We start from the raw sequence: 20,783 nt of genomic DNA on the forward strand, positions 1-20,783 counted from the left end.
TAATGACTACAAGTAGTCCTGTCAGTTCCGTTTTTGTCATGTATTAACATACCCAGACCCAGAAAATGTCAGATACTTTTCAAATCACTTCCAATATATAGATTGTAAGCATTTCCTACAGGTTTGAGGATATTTACCAGACTGTGTTATAGATTTGTACGAGAGAACATTATTATTAGTAATAACATATACAGTAGTAATACTATATTTCTTATATAATAATGTTGTGCCTTTTGTATTCTTAATGTTTCAAGGATAAAGAATAAGATGAACACTTAGATAACTCTTATTACCTAGCTTTGTCCAGTCTTAATATTTTGCAATGTTTGCTTCAGATTTTCTTTTTTTTGGCTGTGCTACATGACTTTTGGGATCTTAGTTCCCCAACCAGGGATTGAACCCAGGGCCCTGTCAGTGAGAGCACCGAGTCCTAACCACTGGACTGCCAGGGAAGTCCCCAGATTTCTTTTTTTAAGAAATAAAACAATACAGATAGAGTTGAAGTTTCCTTTCTTAGTACCCATCTTGATTTCATTTCCTTCTTTTCTCCCCAGAGATGAGATAATCATTATGTTGAATTTGTTGTTAATCATTCCTATCTTTGTTTTTATACTCTTACTACATATATACATATCCATAAACAACATTAAATTTTTTTACATGTATCTGTGTTTATATCTGTAACTCTGGTTCATTCCTCTTAATTGCTATATAATGGCCAATTGTATTACCATCCTATAGTTATTTAGCCATCTCCTACTGATGGTCATTTAAGTTACTTCCAGGTTTTTGCTATTATGGGCAGTGCTGCACAGAACACTTTTTTCTCCTTCATGTTTAAAATTAATTTGTTTATCATATGACAGTAGCCCTTGGAGACAGCTGAAAGGCAGGTGTTGTTACTCTCATTTGACAGATGGAAGAACTTAATAAAACATGTATTAGTTACTTGTAGTCAATTCACTGGCATTTTGCTTTCTGATATTTGTCTGCTCTATTTCCCACCTATTTAACATACTCTCTTATCTAGCCCCATCAAACCCTTCATCCACTTTCTCCCCAAAGCCTGGTAATATTTATAGTCCCACTTTTAGAAGTTTGTAAATTTCTTGATATTTATAGCAACAGTTATGAATTAACCTGGGCAGGAACCCTATTTTATGTTTTTTGTATCTAACTCCTATTGTTTACTGGTCTTTTTATTTTAATAGGTTATATACAAGTATAGAAGTGTCATTATGATCTATATTTGTTTTGATAGGGTTAAATCTGTTTTATGTCCTCAGTTTTGCCTGGGATTGTCTAACTCTTAAATCTTAAGCTCTGGCAAACAAATCTTTCATAATAACCTTTCATTCTTCCACATCTCTCATATCCTTGTTCCTACTGTACCTGTTTTTCAACTTCATGGACACCCCCAGACTTTTGTTCCCGCCCCCCCCCCCCCCCGCCTCTCCTAATAGCTCCCTTCTTGATCTTATTTATTTTCTTACTTAGGTTAAGCTTTGTGGTCCATCACATAAAGTAATATTTTTGCTAGCAGTTTCAACTCATTCCTTCCACTGTACTTGTTCAGATCTCCAGCTCAGCTAATTTCTTACAAGTTAATTATGCTGCATATTTAATGATTTAAACCATAGCAACTTTTTTTTTAACTACCACCCAGATTTCTACCATTGTTTTATTATGTTTGCTTTTCACATTTGTCCCTTCCTCTATTGATCCATTAATCTACCTTATTCTTTGTGTGTATTTTGAAGTAAATTAGAGACAACGGTTATTGCCCTCACAAATATTTTATCAGGTCTTTCACTAACTAGAATTTGACATTTGTCTACAGTTTTTTCTTTCAGTTTAAAACTTTACAAGGAAATGCACAAATCTAAAGATATCTGAGTTTTGACAAGTGCCTGCACCTGAGTAAGCCAAATCCTCAGAAAGATGTAGAACATCATCATTACCATTACCTCATGCTCTCATGCTCCTTGATGGTCAATCCTTGTCTATACCATCCTCTGGAAGGAACTACTGTTTAACATCCTTCCAGAGTATCAATAATTACTTTGTCTATTCTAGAACTTCATACAAATGGAGTCATACAATATGTACTTGTTGTGTAACTCTTCTTTTGCTCAGGTTGAGATTGCCCTTCTTTGGTCTATTTTCAAGACTTATTAGTATGTTCTTTTGTTCATCAGTAGTGCTTTTTCTTGCTGAGTAGTCTTCCATTGTATAAATATACTGTATTTTGCTTACCCGTTCTCCTATTGATAGACATTTTAAACCATAGCATCTCTATTTGCTCTTTGTCTTTGGTCAGTTTCCAATTTGGCCAACAGGAAAATTTCCTTTCATTCTCCTCAGCACTTATGCCAAATCTATGTCACTCATATCAAACCCATATTTCACCTTTATTCTGTATTTGACCCTTATTCCCCTCAACCTTAGCCTGTCCTCCTTTCCTGAAACTCCGTTAGGCCATTTTGTGCGAACTGTTGTGGTCTGCTACATCTCAGACCAGTCCTTTCCAATTTCTTTTCTTGCATCCTCTTCCTCTTTCTGGTGTTTCTTAGAGTTCTGTTCCTGTTTTTTTTTGATCCTGCATGCTTTCCCTGGATAATCCCATCTCACTGATTTTCATTCTTATTCATATGCTGATGGCTCCTAAATCTAAATCTGTAGCCTTGGCATCTTTCTGCTAAATTCCAAACCTGCATATCCAGCAGCCACTGGTAACCTGAATTTGTCTCAAATACCTCAATTTTAACATGTCTAAAATTGATTTTACTCCTTGCTCATTTTCTTTATTCCTGGAAGGCATAGTCCTCCTTCATTGACCTAAGCTCCCACATCCAATCAGTTATAAATTCTGTTGCTTTTATCTAAATAATTTCATAGCTGTCTCATTCTCACTGCCTTATCTGGTTTTAGTTATGGCTCAACTGATATCTCTGCTCTCATTTTTGCCCAGCTCAAGTGTCTTCCACACTCCTTCTAGTCATCTTTCTAATTACTTTGTGAGGGCTATATGAATATATTCATTCAACTATGTGAGGGCTATATGATAAATTTATTCAATTTATCATCAATTCAGGAAATATTAATTGGATGTCTTCTGTGTGCTAGACACTATTCTAGATAGTGAAGGTGACTAGTGAACAAAATGTAGTCTCTGTTCTTATGGAGCTAAAATTCTAGTTGTGGTAGTGGTAGGAGATAAATAAATAGATAATGTCAGATGGTAATGAATGTTAATAAGAAAGAAAAGAGTTAGGTGATAGTGATACAATATGGGGAAGCAGAAGGACTCTATTTTCTATGGAGATGTTGAGGAAGTCCTTTTTAGTAAGGAGGCAGTGAGACAGGAATCTGAATGAAATGAGAGAACAGGTTATACAGATATCTAGGGAAGAACAGTCCAGGCAGAAGAAGCAGAGGAACAAGTGCGAAGGCTCTGAAGCAGAAGCATGCTGGTATATTCACAGGACACCAAAGAGGCTGGAGCCAAGTGAGTAAGGGAGAAGGGAAGGAAACAGGATCAGAAGAGGACTGGAGGTGGGTCTTTAGAGCTCTCTTACGGAATTTGGATTTGACTGACTGAGGACGGAAGCCATTAGAGAATTTTGAGCAGAAGAGACATGATCATGAACACAGGAGTGGCATGTCTTTAAAGGATCACTCTGGCTCTTGTGTGGAGATGGAGATAAACTGGAAGCCACTCCAGAAGTCCAGGGATGAGGTACTAATGGCTCAGACTGGGTGGCCGCAGTAGAGGAATTGGAAAGTGGTCAGATTCTGGATACATCGCAAAGTAGAATGACAGGAAGTGCTCGTAGGTTGTGAAGTGGATATGGGGGAGAAGGGATTTCAAGGAGGACTGTAAGGTTTTTGGCCTGAGCAACTAGAAGAATGGAATTACCATTGTGGAAATGGAGAAACTAAGGAGTGGAAATCAAGAGTTTGGTTTTGGGAGGGTTAAAGAGTGAGGGGTGTGTATATGGTGAATTGGCAGTTGGATATACAGATACAGCCATTGATATATTTATATCAATGTTTTATACATACATACATACACACACATGCACATATATTTCTGGAATGTGCTTACCTCTCCAAACCTTATCTCCTGTCACAATTCATGCACTCCTCATGCCCCAGCAATGCTAAACACACCCTGTTCAAACCTCTGTGCCTTTGTTCCCATTTCTTGCTAGAATACTGATTGCCATACTGCCAATACTGGCAAATACTGATTCAGACATCCTGTGTTGAGGGACTTACTCTATGAAGTCTTTCATAACCTCTTCTCCTGAAATAATTAATCCTTCTTTATATCATTTTTATATTTTATATAGGTTTTGATTGCTTTGTATATCACACTGCTGTATTTTGTGTTGTGTTTACAAGTTTTTGCCTCCTTTTGGACTCAAGGATAGAGATCCTGGGTTTTGGGGTCTTTTTCTGTTAAAGCCCTGGCATACTGTAGAATTCCAGTAAATGCCTGCCTGCAATAAGTTTCTGTCATTTGGCTTTATTATCCAAGCCCTGTGAAGAAAATGGTTTGTATCAGAAAATAAAAGATTAATCAGCTTCAGTGTAAGGTTATACATATATATGGCAAACTTAATATCAGTGATAGTTTCTTGGAAACTATTTGATGCATATAACTGCTAAATATCTAGTTGGTGGGAGCCTGAAGGCTTAGAAACTGATGCTGGCAAGAAAATTGAAGATACAGGAAGTTCATGAGAATAGCACTGTCAGTAGTGTATGTCTGCAGCACACGCTTTCTCAAGTCTGGAAAATTGTCAAAATGCAGATTTCTTTGGCCCTAACACAGGCATACTGAAATAGGATTTGAGGTGGTGAGGACCAAGAATTTGTATTTTAAAATGACCTAAGTTTTTCTCATGCACGTCAGTGTTTGAGAATAACTGGAATAGAGAATGCAGTGGATTGGAGAGACATTAGTAGTGGTAGGAAATAACTAGTTGACATTAGAGACCTTAGGAGGACTTTAGTAATCAATATGGTAAGCAGAGAGTGAATTTTAAATGGGAAGAAAAGATCTAAAACTAAGCCACTTGTAAGGGTTTTTAGTGCTAATCTAACTCAGAACACTTTGGGCCATGCAATTAGGGAAGATTTTTAACTCTTATTTTTAAGAAAGTTCTATTTGAGTCTAGGGTAAATTGAGGACTATATTGTAATTAAACTTTAGAAAGAAGTAACTTTTAGCTACTATTCTGTTGGAGCTTTTTTTTAATGTATATTTATTATATATATATATTTTTTAATTTATATTTTGAAATCTTACTCTAAACTGTGTATCCTAAATAAATAGTGTATAAATACACTATTTATTGATGGCTATGCCTGACTACTTTAATGAAGAGTAATCTTTTTGAAGCCAAAACAAAATTAAGTATAAATTTTTCATTTTTTTTTGTCAGCTGTGGAAAATCTAGTTTTATGACCCACAAACAAAATATGACCATTTGCATTATTTCTTCCACTTAATTGTATTGTGCTCCAAGGACATAAGAATAAACCACAGGTGCTAAATTTGGAAATCCAAATCATTAGGTTCCCAGTAAGTAAAAATGGTTCTCGTCTTGTATTTTTAGGTTCCCAGATTGTGATGAGCCGTATCCTCGACTTGTGGATCTGAATTTAGCTGGAGATCCTACTGAAGGAGCCCCAGTGGCAGTGCAGAGGGACTATGGTTTTTGGTGTCCCCGAGAGTTGAAAATTGATCCTGATCTTGGCTATTCTTTTTTGCACGTGCGTGATTGTTCACCTCCTTGTCCAAATATGTACTTTAGGAGAGAAGAACTTTCATTTGCTCGATATTTCATAGGATTAATTTCAATCATTTGCCTCTCTGCCACATTATTTACTTTTTTAACTTTTTTGATTGATGTCACAAGATTCCGTTATCCTGAAAGACCTATTATATTTTATGCAGTCTGCTACATGATGGTATCGTTAATTTTCTTTATTGGGTTTTTGCTTGAGGACCGAGTAGCCTGCAATGCATCTAGCCCTGCACAGTATAAGGCTTCCACAGTGACACAAGGATCTCATAATAAAGCCTGTACCATGCTTTTTATGGTACTCTATTTTTTTACTATGGCTGGCAGCGTTTGGTGGGTAATTCTTACCATCACATGGTTCTTGGCAGCTGTGCCAAAGTGGGGTAGTGAAGCTATTGAGAAGAAGGCATTGCTATTTCACGCCAGCGCGTGGGGCATCCCTGGAACTCTAACTATCATCCTTTTAGCGATGAATAAAATTGAAGGTGACAATATCAGTGGCGTGTGTTTTGTTGGCCTCTACGATGTTGATTCATTGAGGTATTTTGTTCTTGCACCCCTCTGCCTGTATGTGGTAGTTGGGGTTTCGCTTCTCTTAGCCGGCATCATATCCCTAAACAGAGTTCGAATTGAGATTCCATTAGAAAAGGAGAACCAAGATAAACTGGTGAAGTTTATGATCCGGATTGGTGTTTTCAGCATTCTTTATCTCGTACCACTCTTGGTTGTAATTGGATGCTACTTTTATGAGCAAGCTTACCGTGGCATCTGGGAAACAACATGGATACAAGAACGCTGCAGAGAATATCACATTCCATGTCCATATCAGGTAAGGGAAACCTTGTTCTAAATTTCAGAATATGTGACAGTGAAAAGAGCTAATCTTAGCTGATTGTTTTTTTGTTGTTGTTATTTTGTTTTGTTTTTAACTCTTCGTGAACGACCTGTACATTAAAATTTTAAAGTGAAGATAATGAACAAATTGATTGTAGTAAGAATGTCATACACATGTTTCTATAAACATTTTCCTTTTAAAAGATGACTTTTACAAGTCCAAGCTGTGGGCTTTTAAGCACTTTACTTCTGTTATCGCAAAATAGTTGCTTGTTGATTATTTAGAAGTCTGCAGGTTTGAAGGGAAGTTGTTGATTAAAAGGCAGTGTCTTTCTGTGGAACTTTTACTGATATTCAGAATAAGGATTGTTTTAACAGTTTTGCAAAAAAAAAAAAAGACACAGTTGTACAAACAAGTTCATCTCTTAAATAGTCTTGGTTTTTCTTTTTTGCGTACTGAAGTGTTTTACCTTTGAGTTTAAAGAGATCAGGTAATCATAGAATTTTAGATCTAGAGAGAACTTTAGAGATCATTTATTCAGGTTCCCTCTATAATTTAGAGTTCTTAAACATCTGTCTCATTTGAGGCTTAGAATTACTAAGTGACTTGTTCACACTCCGCTTGGATTTAGTTCTAGGAGAGGAGTGGAACAAGGAAAGCAGTTTAGAGGGATTGGTGCTAAGTATTTATCTCTCTCATCTTAAAACCTCTCTAGAACCTATGCTCCTAGCTATTACCCTCTCTTCTTTCTTTTAAGACAAGTTTTCTTGAAAGAATTACCTCCACTTGGTGTCTCATGTTCGTTGTGCTCCAGCTTCCCTGTTCTCGAAGTGCACCAGCCACCCTTTCATCTCCCCCAACCCTTATGTTTCTCTAATACCTTTTAAATACCTTTATTAAAGTACTTCTGCATTATAGATAACTTTTGTTTACTTGTCTCTTTTCCCTACTAGACAGTGAACTCTTTGAAAGCAAGAACTTCTTTTTCATATTTTTTGAAAGCATGTTCTGTAGGTTAGTAGATGATGGCATTGAGAATGTGAATGTGTAGATTGAGAAGCAAAGACTTTAAAAATAAATTTATTTATTTCATTTATTTATTTTTGGCTGTGTTGGGTCTTTGTTGCTGCACGTGGGCTTTCTCTAGTTGCGGCGAGCGGGGGCTACTCTTCGTTGCGGTGTGCGGGCTTCTCATTGTGGTGGCTTCTTTTGTTGCAGAGCACGGGCTCTAGGCTCGTGGGCTCAGTACTTGTGGCTTGCAGGCTCTAGACCCGCAGGCTCAGTAGTCGTGGTGCATGGGCTTAGTTGCTCCACAGCATGTGGGATCTCCCTGGACCAGGGTTCAAACCCGTGCCCCCTGCATTGGCGGGCAGATTCTTAACCACTGCGCCACCAAGGATGTTCGGAAAGACATTTAAAAAAAAATACATATATTATTTTTATAAATTTATTTATTTGTTTTCATTTTTGGCTGTGTTGGGTCTTTGTTGCTGTGCATGGGCTTTTTCTAGTTGCGGCGAGTGGGGGCCACTCTTCGTTGTGGTGCGTGGGCTTCTCATTGTCACGGCTTCTCTTATCATGGAGAGCACGGGCTCTAGACACGCAGGCTTCAGTAGTTGTGGCACATAGGCTCAGTAGTTGTGGCTCGTAGGCTCTACAGCACAAGCTCAGTAGTTGTGGCGCATGGGCTTAGTTGCTCTGTGGCATGTGGGATCTTCCCGGACCAGGGATCGAACCTGTGTCCCCTGCATTGGCGGGCAGATTCTTAACCACTGCGCCACCGGGGAAGCCCCAAAAAGACATTTTTAAGAAATGGTAACAGTGGTACTGCAGACAAGGAGTGTGTGATTAGCACATAGTCAATGCTCATAAATATTTGATGACTGAGAATGCCAGTTCCCCCTTTTTTATTTTGTGGTATAAACAGTCCAATACAAAATTAATTTTTATTGTATAAATATTAGCTACTGGCTTTTAAAAAAACCAACTCATAATTGAAAGACCAGAAAAAATGAATAATTGAAATTGTATTACACTTCTTGACAGAATTACTTATTAAAACTCTTAATGTGAGGTTTCAGACCTGAAGCTAAGTAATCAAATTTTGCCCCTAACGAGAGAGAAAGAGATGGTTGAATTACATTGTGCGCTTCTCAATATAAGGTTTCTAGGACTCCAAATATATATTGTCTTAGGGCTATTGAACATAATGTTTGGCTCTGAAGTAATGATCTGAAACATACCAAACCTCAAACATGTAAATTAGTAAATTAGAGTAGTTGGGCTGCTGCTATTTTCAAGACATTCCTAGAATTCTTTTAGCATCTTTAGAACCAGTTTGAGTTACACAAAAACGTGTGTGTATGCACCTCTTTACAGTCATTGGTTAAAAGTGTTTTTGATTTCCAACTTACAGAAATAATGTTGGATTTCCAACATCCTAAAAAGAATAGAGAATGGTATAATAACAGTAGCATAGTTATTAAGCTGTAAAGTCTGGGTTAGGAATCCTGGCTTCATATCTAACTCTCATTATTTACTAGTTTTATAACCTTAGATCAACTTCATCTCTCTCTACTTCAGTTCCAAAAGAGTAATCGTATTAGATACAAATAGTAGTAGAATCTGTCTCCTAGGGTTGTATTTAGGAATCTACATGCAAACACTTAGAAGAGTGCCTTCTATATAATAAGTGCGCAAATGTTAGCTCTATTATTCATTTTTTTCACTTATTGTTGCTGCTGTTATTATTATGTATACACACACACATACATACATATATAAATGTTTTTTTAAACCATCCAATACCAAACTTTAGGAAATGCTATATTTGTTTTAAGTTTTTGAGACTATACATGCCGATATGTGTACCACTAACTTGTCCATTTTAACTGCAGTAATCTAATGTATAAATATACTGCTGTTTGTTCACTCATTATTTTGTTGATGGATAGACATATTGTTTTGCTGTTGTAATACCTGTCTTCCTTGTACATGACCAAGAATTTCCATGGGCTGTATACCCAAAAGTATAATTGTGGAATTGTAACATATATGCATCTTCAACTCAAGTGGTTATTTTAATTTACACTCCCAGTATAGAGTATGAATTCCCCATTTCTCCCCATCTTGGTGTTCTCAGGCTTTTAGGTTTTTGCTAACCTTTGAAACAATATCTCAAGTCTATCATGATTTTTATTTCCCTTATTCCTCATAAGGTTCAGTATGTTTTCATATTTTTATTGGCTATTTGGGGTTTCTCTTCTGTGATTTGCCTATTTGTTACTGTTGTCCATTGCTCTGTTAGGTTATTTGCCTTTTGTTGTTATTGTTGTTTTAATTCTTTGTCATTTGTTTGCTTTGCAGGTATCTTATTCTGCTCTGTACCTTGTCTTTTCACTTTGTGTTTTCTTTGCCTTTTGTGTTTTAAGAAATCCTTCCCTGCCTCTCAAAGTCATAAAAATGGTCTGCCATATTTTTTCTAGCAGTTTTTAAAATTTGATGTTTTGATTCATTGCTCTAATCCCTTGAAATTTATTTTTATGTATGTTATGAGTAACATAATTTTATTTTTTCATATGAATAAGCAGTATGCTTTTTGCACCATTTATCAAATAGCCCATCTGAACTGTAATGCAACGGCTATAATATACAAGTTCCATTTTTAGGCTCTCTCTTTTGTGCACTGGTCTGTTTGTATAACCTTGTAACAATTCCACATTTCCTCTACCTTATTCTTCTTCAAAATTATTTTAACCATCTTGGCACTTTTCTATATGAATTTTAGAATAATTTATCCATGAAAAACACTGGATTTTTATTGAAATTGTTTTAGGTTTTAAATGAATCTGGGAGAAATTGCTATCTTTGTAATACTGAGTTTTAGTATCTTTTCATTTCTTTCTTTATGTATGTATTCATTCATTTGTTCATAGGTACCGTACAGTTTTTGTTGCAATTGTGAATGAGGTCTTTTCTATATTACACTTTTCATTTAGTTACTGCTGGTGTACAAGAATGCCACTGATTTTTGCATATTGACCTTATATTGAGCATCCCTGCTACACTCTTCTATTAGTTCTAACTGCATATCAGTTCTCTTAGATATTCTTTGTAGAAATCCTCTTGTCTGCAAATAAGGACAAATTCATATCTTGTTTGCTTTCCAATTCTTATGTTTAATTTAAGATTTTTCCATCTATACTCATGAGTGAGATAGATTGTGATCATTTTTCTTATCTTGCCCTGTCCTTTTCGTTTTCGGTGTCAAGGTTATAACAGCTTCATAAAATGAGGTTTTTTTCTTCTATTCATTGAAACAGTTTTTACAATCAGTAGGGTCTGTCTGCTCTTTGAAAAGGCTGGTATATCCTCCTGTAAAAACCCTCTGTCATGGTGTCTTTGAAGTAAGGAGAGAGAAGTTTCATCTTTCTGAACTGAAATTCTGCACCCATTAATCAGTAACTCCCCATTCCTCCCTGCCTCCCAGCCTTTGGCAACCATTATTCTACTTTGTGTCTCTGAATTTGACTACTCTGGGTACCTCATATAAGTGGAACTCAAATACTAGAATTTTTCTTTTTCATAAATTTATTTATTTATTTGTTTTTATTTTTGGCTGTATTGGGTCTTCGTTGCTGTGCGCGGGCTTTCTCTAGTTGTGGCGAGCGGCAGCTACTCTTTGTTGAGGTGCACGGGCTTCTCATTGTCGTGGCTTCTCTTGTTGTAGAGCACGGGCTCTAGGAGCGTGGGTTTCCGTAGTTGTGTCACGTGGGCTCAATAGTTGTGGCTCGCGGGCTCTAGAGCACAAGCTCAGTAGTTGTGGCACACAGGCTTAGTTGCTCCGCGGCATGTGGAATCTTCCCGGGCCAGGGGTTGAACCCGTGTCTCCTGCATTGGCAGGAGGATTCTTAACCACTGCGCCACCAGGGAAGCCTTCAAATACTAGAATTTAAATACTAACTTTCATTCAGAATTTTACTTTAGGGGAATCTTACATAGACCTGTGAATTGAGCATTAGAGATGTTAAATTTCTATTTGAAGTAATATCCATACATAATTGAACAAGATTTGCTATTACTGAGCTTACCTAAAAGAATGCTTAGCAGGTTCTGATGATAATTCCTAATGAGAAGTTTTTAAAATGTGTTAAGCAATGATGTTATACTTGAGGTAGCCTCCTCAGGTGACTTAGAGAACGTAATATTTGAATATATATTCACTTGAAAATCAGTGAGGTTGCTTTATAGTCATTTCTTATATTACTGAAGCTTTAAAACATTTGAAAAATCAGCTTGTGAGGTAGTTGATCACATTGTTTCAAAATACCAATTGGGTTTAATGTAAATTGCATGTATTTAAGTCCATAATTTGAAGAAAAATGGGCTTGTGTAAAGTATTTTAAAACACTTAAAATGAGTGTCCTTGCTGAAAACAGAAATTTGCTGTTTGGATTTTAAAATACTTTATACCAACTGTTTTTTCAAGAACAGTCTATTTAAAAAGTGCATATTAAATGAAACTTGAGAAAGTAATATTTAATGCCTGAATCAAGAATTAATTGTGAAATATAGCTTGAGTTTTCAGAATAATGTATATTTTGCAGTTTAAAATCAGTAAAGTTTATTCCTAGACTGTTTCATCTTATGTGTTAATCATTTATTTATGTATGTATTTATTTATTTTTATGTATTATTTAAATAACACATTAGTAATTTTCCAGGTACTTAGCGTTCTTTTTTTCTTTTTCTTTTTTTTCTTTAAAAGTAGTTCCCTTTATTTATTCAGGGGCTTCTAAGAGGCTCAAAGCATTTTATGAAAGAGTTTATAAGTTTCAAAGTTTGTTGATATTTCTGGAAAACCATTCACATGTAAAATACTGGTTTAAAACATGGGCTTTAAAGTCCTGTCTCTAACACTCTGAGCCTCAGTTTCCTCGTGTAAAATGTAGGAAATAATATGTTAAATATAATAATATCTACCTCATGGGTGGCAGAGAAGATTAAATGAGAAAATAAACTTAAACCTCCTACTAGAGTGCCTTGCACAAAGAAAAATTTCAGTATTCTGTTGTTACAAGTACATAATTCCTGAGGTTTAAAAAAGGATTGTTCTTAAACTCTGTACTAGAATCATCATTTTTTTCTTTAAACATTGATTTTCAAAAAAACATATTTCCTTTCCTAAAGTGCCCCTTCATTTTTTTTCCATCTCTTTTCATCCATCTAATCCAATGCTGTATGTCTCAAGGAATTTTGATACTAGAACCTGTGTTTCAAAATATAAATAAATGTGTTAGCATAATAGAAGCAGCCTAGCTAAACTGTCAAATTCACATTAGAGCCATTTGTAGAATTAAAAAAAAATTATTTGTGTAGAAAACAAACAAAAAAACATTATTTGTATTCTTTCAGCCACACAAGGCAACCCATCTGTTGTTTATCTAATCTTGATTCAGAAACGTACAAAAACAGCAGAATAACATCAAATCTAACTTAACAATTTTAGCTTCATTTTCTGATAAGAGTGTTTCCCTTTACCAGACAATTCCAAAAGGAATCAGCATTGTTTATGAAAGGACCATAAGGAAATGGGTATGTTTTGCAGTTCCAACATTACTGACAACAAATAATTCTGTATAAAATATATAGTACATACTACTAATCTTTTTTTTCTGCTACTAATCTTTAAAGTGGTAAATATCCTGCCTGTGACTTCCTAGCACCAAATTAATTTTTCCTCAAAATTTTTTAGTGTCTGTAATAGAGGGAAAGAGTGAGAATTCCTGAAAAAATATTCTAAGTCTCTTGTAGGAAAATATTTTAAAATATTACATTTTAGAAATATAGAATATTAAAGAAATGTATTTTAAAAACTATTCATACTATTATGTACAGGTTGTAAAATGCTGTCAAATGGCACTTTTGGATAAATATTAATTTTTTTTTTTTTTTTTTGCTGTACGCGGGCCTCTCACTGTTGTGGTCTCTCCCGTTGCGGAGCACAGGCTCCGGACGTGCAGGCTCAGCGGCTGTGGCTCACGGGCCCAGCCGCTCCGCGGCATGTGGGATCTTCCCAGACCGGAGCACTAACCCGTATCCCCTGTATCAGCAGGCGGACTCTCAACCACTGCACCACCAGGGAAGACCAAATATTAATATTTTAAAACATACAAGGTGCTATTATCTTGGCGTCCGATAAACAGAATAAATAGCCTAAGCCATGAGTTCAATTTAAGTCTTAACTGCAGATATATCTGGTATAAAATAGTTTACACATGTTTAGGAAAAAATTCAATGTACTTGCTACAGTCTACAGCAGGGCACAGCAGACTTCCTCTGTAAGGTCACATAGTAAATATTTTAGGCTTTGCCAGCCATGTGGTTTTTTTTGGAACTACTCAGCTCTTCTGGTGTAATGCACAAGCAGCCATAGACAATATGTAAACAAATGGAAGTATTCCAATAAAGCTTTGTTTACAGTAACGTAATTGGGGCGAATTTGGTTTGTAGGTTGTAGTTTGCCAACCCGTGAACTACAGCAAGCATTATTCTCTATCACCTTTGAGAATTTCTTCATAACAGTGGTTCTCTATTACCTTTGAGAATTCTTTCATAACCTCTGGCACTTTTCTGTCCCATGGAAATTGTCACTGTTTCATTCTCATTACTGAGTTTTGAGGATCATCATTTTACTGTATCACATAATGGTATTAAAAATATTCAATACGGGGCTTCCCTGGTGGCTCAGTGGTTGAGAGTCCGCCTGCCGATGCAGGGGACACGGGTTCGTGCCCCAGTCCGGGAGGATCCCACATGCCGCGGAGCGGCTGGGCCCATGAGCCGTGGCCGCTGAGCCTGTGCGTCTGGGGCCTGTGCTCCGCGACGGGAGAGGCCACAGCAGTGAGAGGCCCACATACCACACACACGAAAAAATATTCAATAAAATCTGGTATTATATCATGATAATAAAATAAATTCTAGTATATCACTATAATAAAGACATGCCAATAAATCTTATTTCCAGTTGTCTTTGAAGTCATCACCACACCAGTTTAAAGAAATAATTTGAGTAGTTTATGGGAATAGTAAAATAGAAGCAATAATCCGAGAAGCTTCTAGTTATTAAGTATGTACTATGTATCAGGTCCTGTACTTAGCAAATTTATACACATTATTTCCTTTAATCTTAACAATAGCCCACTAAGTTAGATTGTATTCAGTTTTATAAATGAGGAACTGAGTCTCATAAATATATAGAACCTATCCAAATTCGTTTTTTTTGTTTTTTTTTTTGGCTCTGTTGGGTCTTTGTTACTGCGTGCAGGCTTTCTCTAGTTGCAGCGAGCGGGGTCTCCTCTTCATTGCAGTTTGAGGGCTTCTCATTGCAGTGGCTTCTCTTGTTGTGGAGCACAGGCTCTAGGCACATGGGCTCAATAGTTTTGGCATGTGGGCTCAGTAGTTGTGGCTCGTGGGCTCTAGAGCGCAAGCTCAGTAGTTGCGGAGCACAGGCTTAGTTGCTCCACGGCATGTGGGATCTTCCCGGACCAGGGCTCGAACTGTTGTCCCCTGCATTGGCAGGCGGATTCTTAACCAGTGCACCACCATGGAAGCCCCAACCTATCCAAATTCTTACAGTAAGTGCTAGAGCTGGGGTGTGAATTGTATTTCTGATTCCAGAGACTACTAACCACCTACCTCATTATGTCAAATGTGAAATCTTCCATTTTATTTCCTCTACTGAATCACAAACATTCTATCAGTGACTTTTTAAGCTGTGTTAAGGTCATTGAGTTCATTAATACTGTAAGTTTGCTGAAGGAAGAGCTAAGAAGTTTGTCTTAAAGTAGAACATTAGGAAAATAATAAAATACACTCAGGTTTCTTCAGACATTATGACTTCTGACAATATGTCTGAATAGGAGCATCAGCAATTAAAGTTTGAACCAGTAAAATCTGGAAAGAACACACTCTTTGAGACATCACAGGTCTTTCATACTCTTTGGGGAGATTTCCAAAGAGTCCTCCAATTCAAAAATTATTATGCATTGGAACCAGCACAATAAGGAGCTAGGGCTCGTCAAACGGAGTCAGTTAGGTGGATGAGACGGGAAAGGTAACTGAAGTGTGGTTGCTGTTGGCAGAAGTTGAGACTTGGGCCAGCTGGGAAGTTGAGAAAGGGAGCCAGAACTCCCTTGCTAGTCTAAATCATCAGGGTCATAGGCTGAAGTGTTTGCAGGTTAGTTGTACCTCCTGGCAATCAGCTGGAACAAATTCTTTCTCCAGGATTCCCACAGACTGGTTAACCAAATAGTTCACAATATAAAGACACCAAACACATGAGAAAACAAGCCACTATGACTGAGAGTCATTGGATATAGCAACATCAAGCTTAGAACTGTAGATACTGAAATTGTCAAAACTGAATACTAGAATAGATAAGTGTGTAACATTTATGGAAATAACAGATACAGTCACGAAGATTACAAATCTACCAGAAACTACTTGGAATAGAAGATTAAAAAAAAAATTAAGTATCTAGAAAGATAATTTTTGAAATATACTCAATTGATGAATTTCTGAAATATAAAACAGCAGTTTAGACTGCTGTTTGAAGAGAAATTTAATGAACTAGTAGTAGGTGAAAATAAAGGTATCCAGAACGCAGTAAGAGAGACAAGGAAAATATGACAGTGATGTTAAGGGAAATGCAGGACAGAATGAGAAGGCCTAATAGGAATATAATTAGAGTCCCAGGAGGGAGTTCCAGGAGGAGGGAATTGAGAAAATGTACGAGAGACAATATTGCAAGAGATAATATAATGGCTGCGAATATTCCACAGCTGCTAAACCTGTGCATTCACAGACCAAGGAGGTTCTGTATACCACTAGCAGGATAAATAAAAAGAAATCCACACTTCCGTGAAACTGTAGAACACCAAAGACAGGAATCTTGAACACAGTCTCAAAAAAGGACAGATCATCTAAAAAAGACCAACAGGTAGAATGACAGCAGAGCCCTTCACAGTAACAGTGAAAGCCAGAAGACGATATATTATCTTTTAAGTGTTGAGAGAAAAAAACTTTTCAGGGACTTCCCTGGTGGCTCAGTGGAGAAGACCCCACGCTCCCAATGCAGGGGGCCTAGGTTCGATCCCTGGTCAGGGAACTAGATCCCACATGCATGCCGCAACTAAGAGTTCGCATGCCACAACTAAGGAACCTGCCTGCCGCAACTAAGACCTGGTGCAACCAAATAAATATTTAAACAAAAACAAACTTTTCAACCAGAATTTTGTACCTTGTAAAACTGTTGTGGTAGACCTGGGGATGCATTGCCAGATGCCCTTTAAAGAAAGGCATGCTGCTCAGCTGCAGGGAGTGGGGTCAGCAGACACCCTTCAGGTGCAGAGAGCTGCTTTATCTGAGGGCCGGCCTTATCTGGGGTGGCCTGCAACCAGCGATTGCTGGGTGGGCTAAGAAGGCCTGGCCATTGGCCCAGCATGGGACCCTCTGAAGGTCCTTATTCACTCCACAACTCCCTACCAGTTGGCAAAAGGCTTTTCTGAGAATGCACAGCGGGTCATTTTCTTCTGCCCAATCCTGCTTCCACTCTTTCCTTCACAGATACTGTTCCCTAATAAAGATCTTGCACCGCAAACTTCATCTTTGCATGTTCTGGAAAACTCAGATTTGTTCTCAAAAACAAAGATGTAATAAAGCCATTTCCGTATAAACAAAAACTGTGAGTTTACCACCAAAAGACTTGTACTAAAAGAACTTCTAAAGGTTATATTTCAAGAAGAATGAAAATGATCTCATAGATAGTAGGAGATGCAAGAAGGAATGATGAGGAAATAAAGTTGTGAACATATATATACAACTAAACAAATATTGTTTCTATAAAATACCAGTAACAATGTGTAATTTGGAAATACGTCTAAAATCCTGTAGAAAAAAAAATACAGCAAAATGTATATATAGACCAGAGTTGCGTTAATGCTATAATCAGCTGCATCAGATTTCAATTGATGATCTAGAACTCCTGACAGATGCCCTCCCCACCCCCCTTTTATTGCTCTTCTCATAGGCCTCTTGTTCTTTATGTTTTTTTAAAATTCTGATTCTGTTTTTTAATTTTTTGAATAGGTGACTTGTAATGTTTGTAATGTTAAAAATATATATTGGAAGCATTTTTCCTACTCTTGTTCCTCATATTCTCAATTTTTGCCCCCTCTCCATCTCTACCAGTAACCACCATATATGGTTTCTTGTATGTATTTCCAGAGTTTGTTTTTCCATAAGGTGGTTTTGAGAAGTAAGTCACAGTATACTTAAAAGAGCCCAGGGCTTCCCTGGTGGTGCAGTGGTTGAGAGTCCGCCTGCCGATGCAGGGGACACGGGTTTGTGCCCCGGTCTGGGAAGATCCCACATGCCACGGAGTGGCTAGGCCTGTGAGCCATGGCCGCTGGGCCTGCGCGTCCAGAGCCTGTGCTCCGCAACAGGAGAGGCCACGGCAGTGAGAGGCCCACGTACTGCAAAAAAATAATAAATAAATAAAATTAGAAAGTTTGGTTGTGCCTGTACTTCCTAAGATGCAAATTGTTTTATTATTTCAAGTATTGTAGAATGTGAGATTAGTTGTTTCTTTTTTTGATTGAGGTATAATTGACATATAACATTTGTTGCAGGTATACAACATGATTCAATATTTGTATATATTGCAAAGTGATCACCACAGTAAATCTAGTTAACATCCATCACCATACATAGTTAAAAATTTTTTTTTCCTTGTGATGAGAACTTTTAAAATCTACTCTCTTAGCAACTTTAAGAAATGCAATATAGTATTATTAACTACAGACACCAAGCTGTACATTAGATTCCCATGACTTATTATAACTAGAAATTTGTACCTTTTGACCACCTTCACCCATTTCATCCATCACCCACCCTTTGCCTCTGACAACCACCAATCTGTTCTAAGTTTGGTGGGGTTTTTTTGGGGGGAGGGGTTAAGATTCCACATGTAAATGAGATTATAAGGTATTTGTTTTTCTGTGTCTGACTTAATTTCCCTTAGCATAAGCCCTCAAGGTCCATCCATGTTGTCACAAATGGCAAAATGTCATCCTTTTTTATGGCTGAATAGTATTCCATTGTATATGTATACCACATATTCTTTATCTATTCAACCATCAGTGGGCACTTAGCTTGTTTCCATGGCTTGGCTATTGCAACTAATGCTGCAGTGAACATGAGGTGCATATATCTTTTCAAGTTAGTGTTTTTGTTTTCTTCGAATAAATTCCCAGAAGTGGAATTGCTGGATCATATGGTGGTTCTGTTTTTTATTATTTGAGGAATCTCCATACTCTTTTCCATAGTTACTGCTCCACTCTTCACTCCCACCAACAGTGCACAAGGGTTCCCTTTTCTCCACATCCAACGCTTGTTATTGCTTGTCTTTTTGATAATAGCCATTCTGACAGTTGTGAGGTGATGTTGTGGTTTTGATTTGCATTTCCCTGATGATTAGAGATGTTGAGCATCTTTTCAAGTACCTGTTGGCCATCTGTATGTCTTCTTTGGAAAAATGTCTCTTCAGAGCTTCTGCCCATTTTTTAGTTGGATTGTTTGGGGTTTTTTATTGAACTGTTTGAGTTCTTTATATATTTTGGATAGTAACCCCTTAATAGATGTAAGATTTGCAAATATTTTCTCCCATTCAGGAGGTTGCCTTTTCATTTTATTGGTGGTTTCCTTTGCTGTGCAGAAGCTTTTTAGTCTGATGTAATCCCACTTGTTTATTTTTGCTTTTGTTACCTTTGTTTTTCGTGTCAGATCCAAAAAATCATTACTGAGACTGATGTCAAGGAGCTTGCCACCTATGTTTTCTTCTGGGAGTTTTATGGTTTCAGCTCTTACGTTCAAGTCTTTAATCCATTTTGAGTTTATTTTTGTGTGTGGTGTAAGATAGTGGTCCAGTTTCATTATTTTGCATGTGGTTGTCCAGTTTGCCCAACACCATTTATTAAAGAGACTGTTCGTTCCCCATTGTGTATTCTTGGCTCCTTTATCAGAAATTAATTGACCATATATGCACTGGTTCATTTTTGGAGTCTATTCTGTTCCATTGATCTATGTGTCTGTTTGTGCCAGTACCATATTGTTTGATTGGTGTAGCTTGTAATATAGTTTGAAATCAGACAGCATGAATGATGCTTCCAGCTTTGCTCTTCTTTCTCAAGACTACTTTGGCTATTTGGGCCTTTCGTGGTCCCATACACATTTTAGGATTTGTTCTATTTCTGTGAAAAATGCCATTGGAATTTTGATAGGATTGCTCTGAATCTGTAGATTGCTTTGGGCAATATGGATATTTTAACAGTAATAATTTTTCCAATCTATAAGAATGGAATATCTTCCCATTTATTTGTCTTCAAATTTTTTTCTTTAATATCTTATTTTCTTGTTGTAAATCATGAGATTACAGGACAATTTTGTGGAGTTTCAAAGAACTCATTTCTGAACATGGTCTATCCTCTAAATAGTTTTTCTGGGCTGAGGAAGTTGATCTTTTTTTTTTTTGCGGAACGCGGGCCTCTCACTGTTGTGACCTCTCCCGTTGCGGAGCACAGGCTCCGGACATGCAGGCTCAGCGGCCATGGCTCACGGGCCTAGCCGTTCCGTGGCATGTGGGATCTTCCCAGACCGGGGCACGAACCCGTGTCCCCTGCATCATCAGGCGGACTCTCAACCACTGCGCCGCCAGGGAAGCCCGGAAGTTGATCTTTTGTTGTAATGCTTAGGAAAGTCTAAGCCATGTTTTCTGTTTCATTATTCTATACTTAATAATAAACTAATTTAAAAAATTTTTAGTTGTTATTCTTCAGTTCACATATAGAAGAGAGAATAGAACTTTTCAATATGATTTACCTTTGATTTGGTTTGAGAAAAAACAATAGTTTATTACTTTAATCCAAAATAAAAGGTTATGCTTTTCACAGATGAATGAGCATCATTATCCTGTGAATTCTGATTAAGAGTTTTCTGTGTGCATCAAGATTAAGCATAAATTCTACAGAGTTTTAAATTATTTGTTTCCCAGTTATTGCATCCATTATTGTAAA

General features: G+C 37.1%; 1 protein-coding gene across 2 annotated transcripts in view; it reads left to right on the plus strand.

Moving 5' to 3' along the window:
• The window catches only part of FZD3 (frizzled class receptor 3), a 90,419-nt gene that overhangs the window by 27,882 nt on the left and 41,754 nt on the right, over positions 1 to 20,783 (plus strand). For both annotated transcript variants that reach the window (XM_081237868.1, XM_081237869.1), the window contains one exon: positions 5,628 to 6,645. In XM_081237868.1, the coding sequence (XP_081093994.1) occupies positions 5,628 to 6,645 (1,018 nt within the window). The remainder of the gene's footprint in view (positions 1 to 5,627; positions 6,646 to 20,783) is intronic.

Source organism: Mesoplodon bidens (assembly GCF_964165515.1).
Source record: "Mesoplodon bidens genome assembly, chromosome: 6".
In the NCBI taxonomy this organism is placed as follows: Eukaryota; Metazoa; Chordata; class Mammalia; order Artiodactyla; family Ziphiidae; genus Mesoplodon; species Mesoplodon bidens.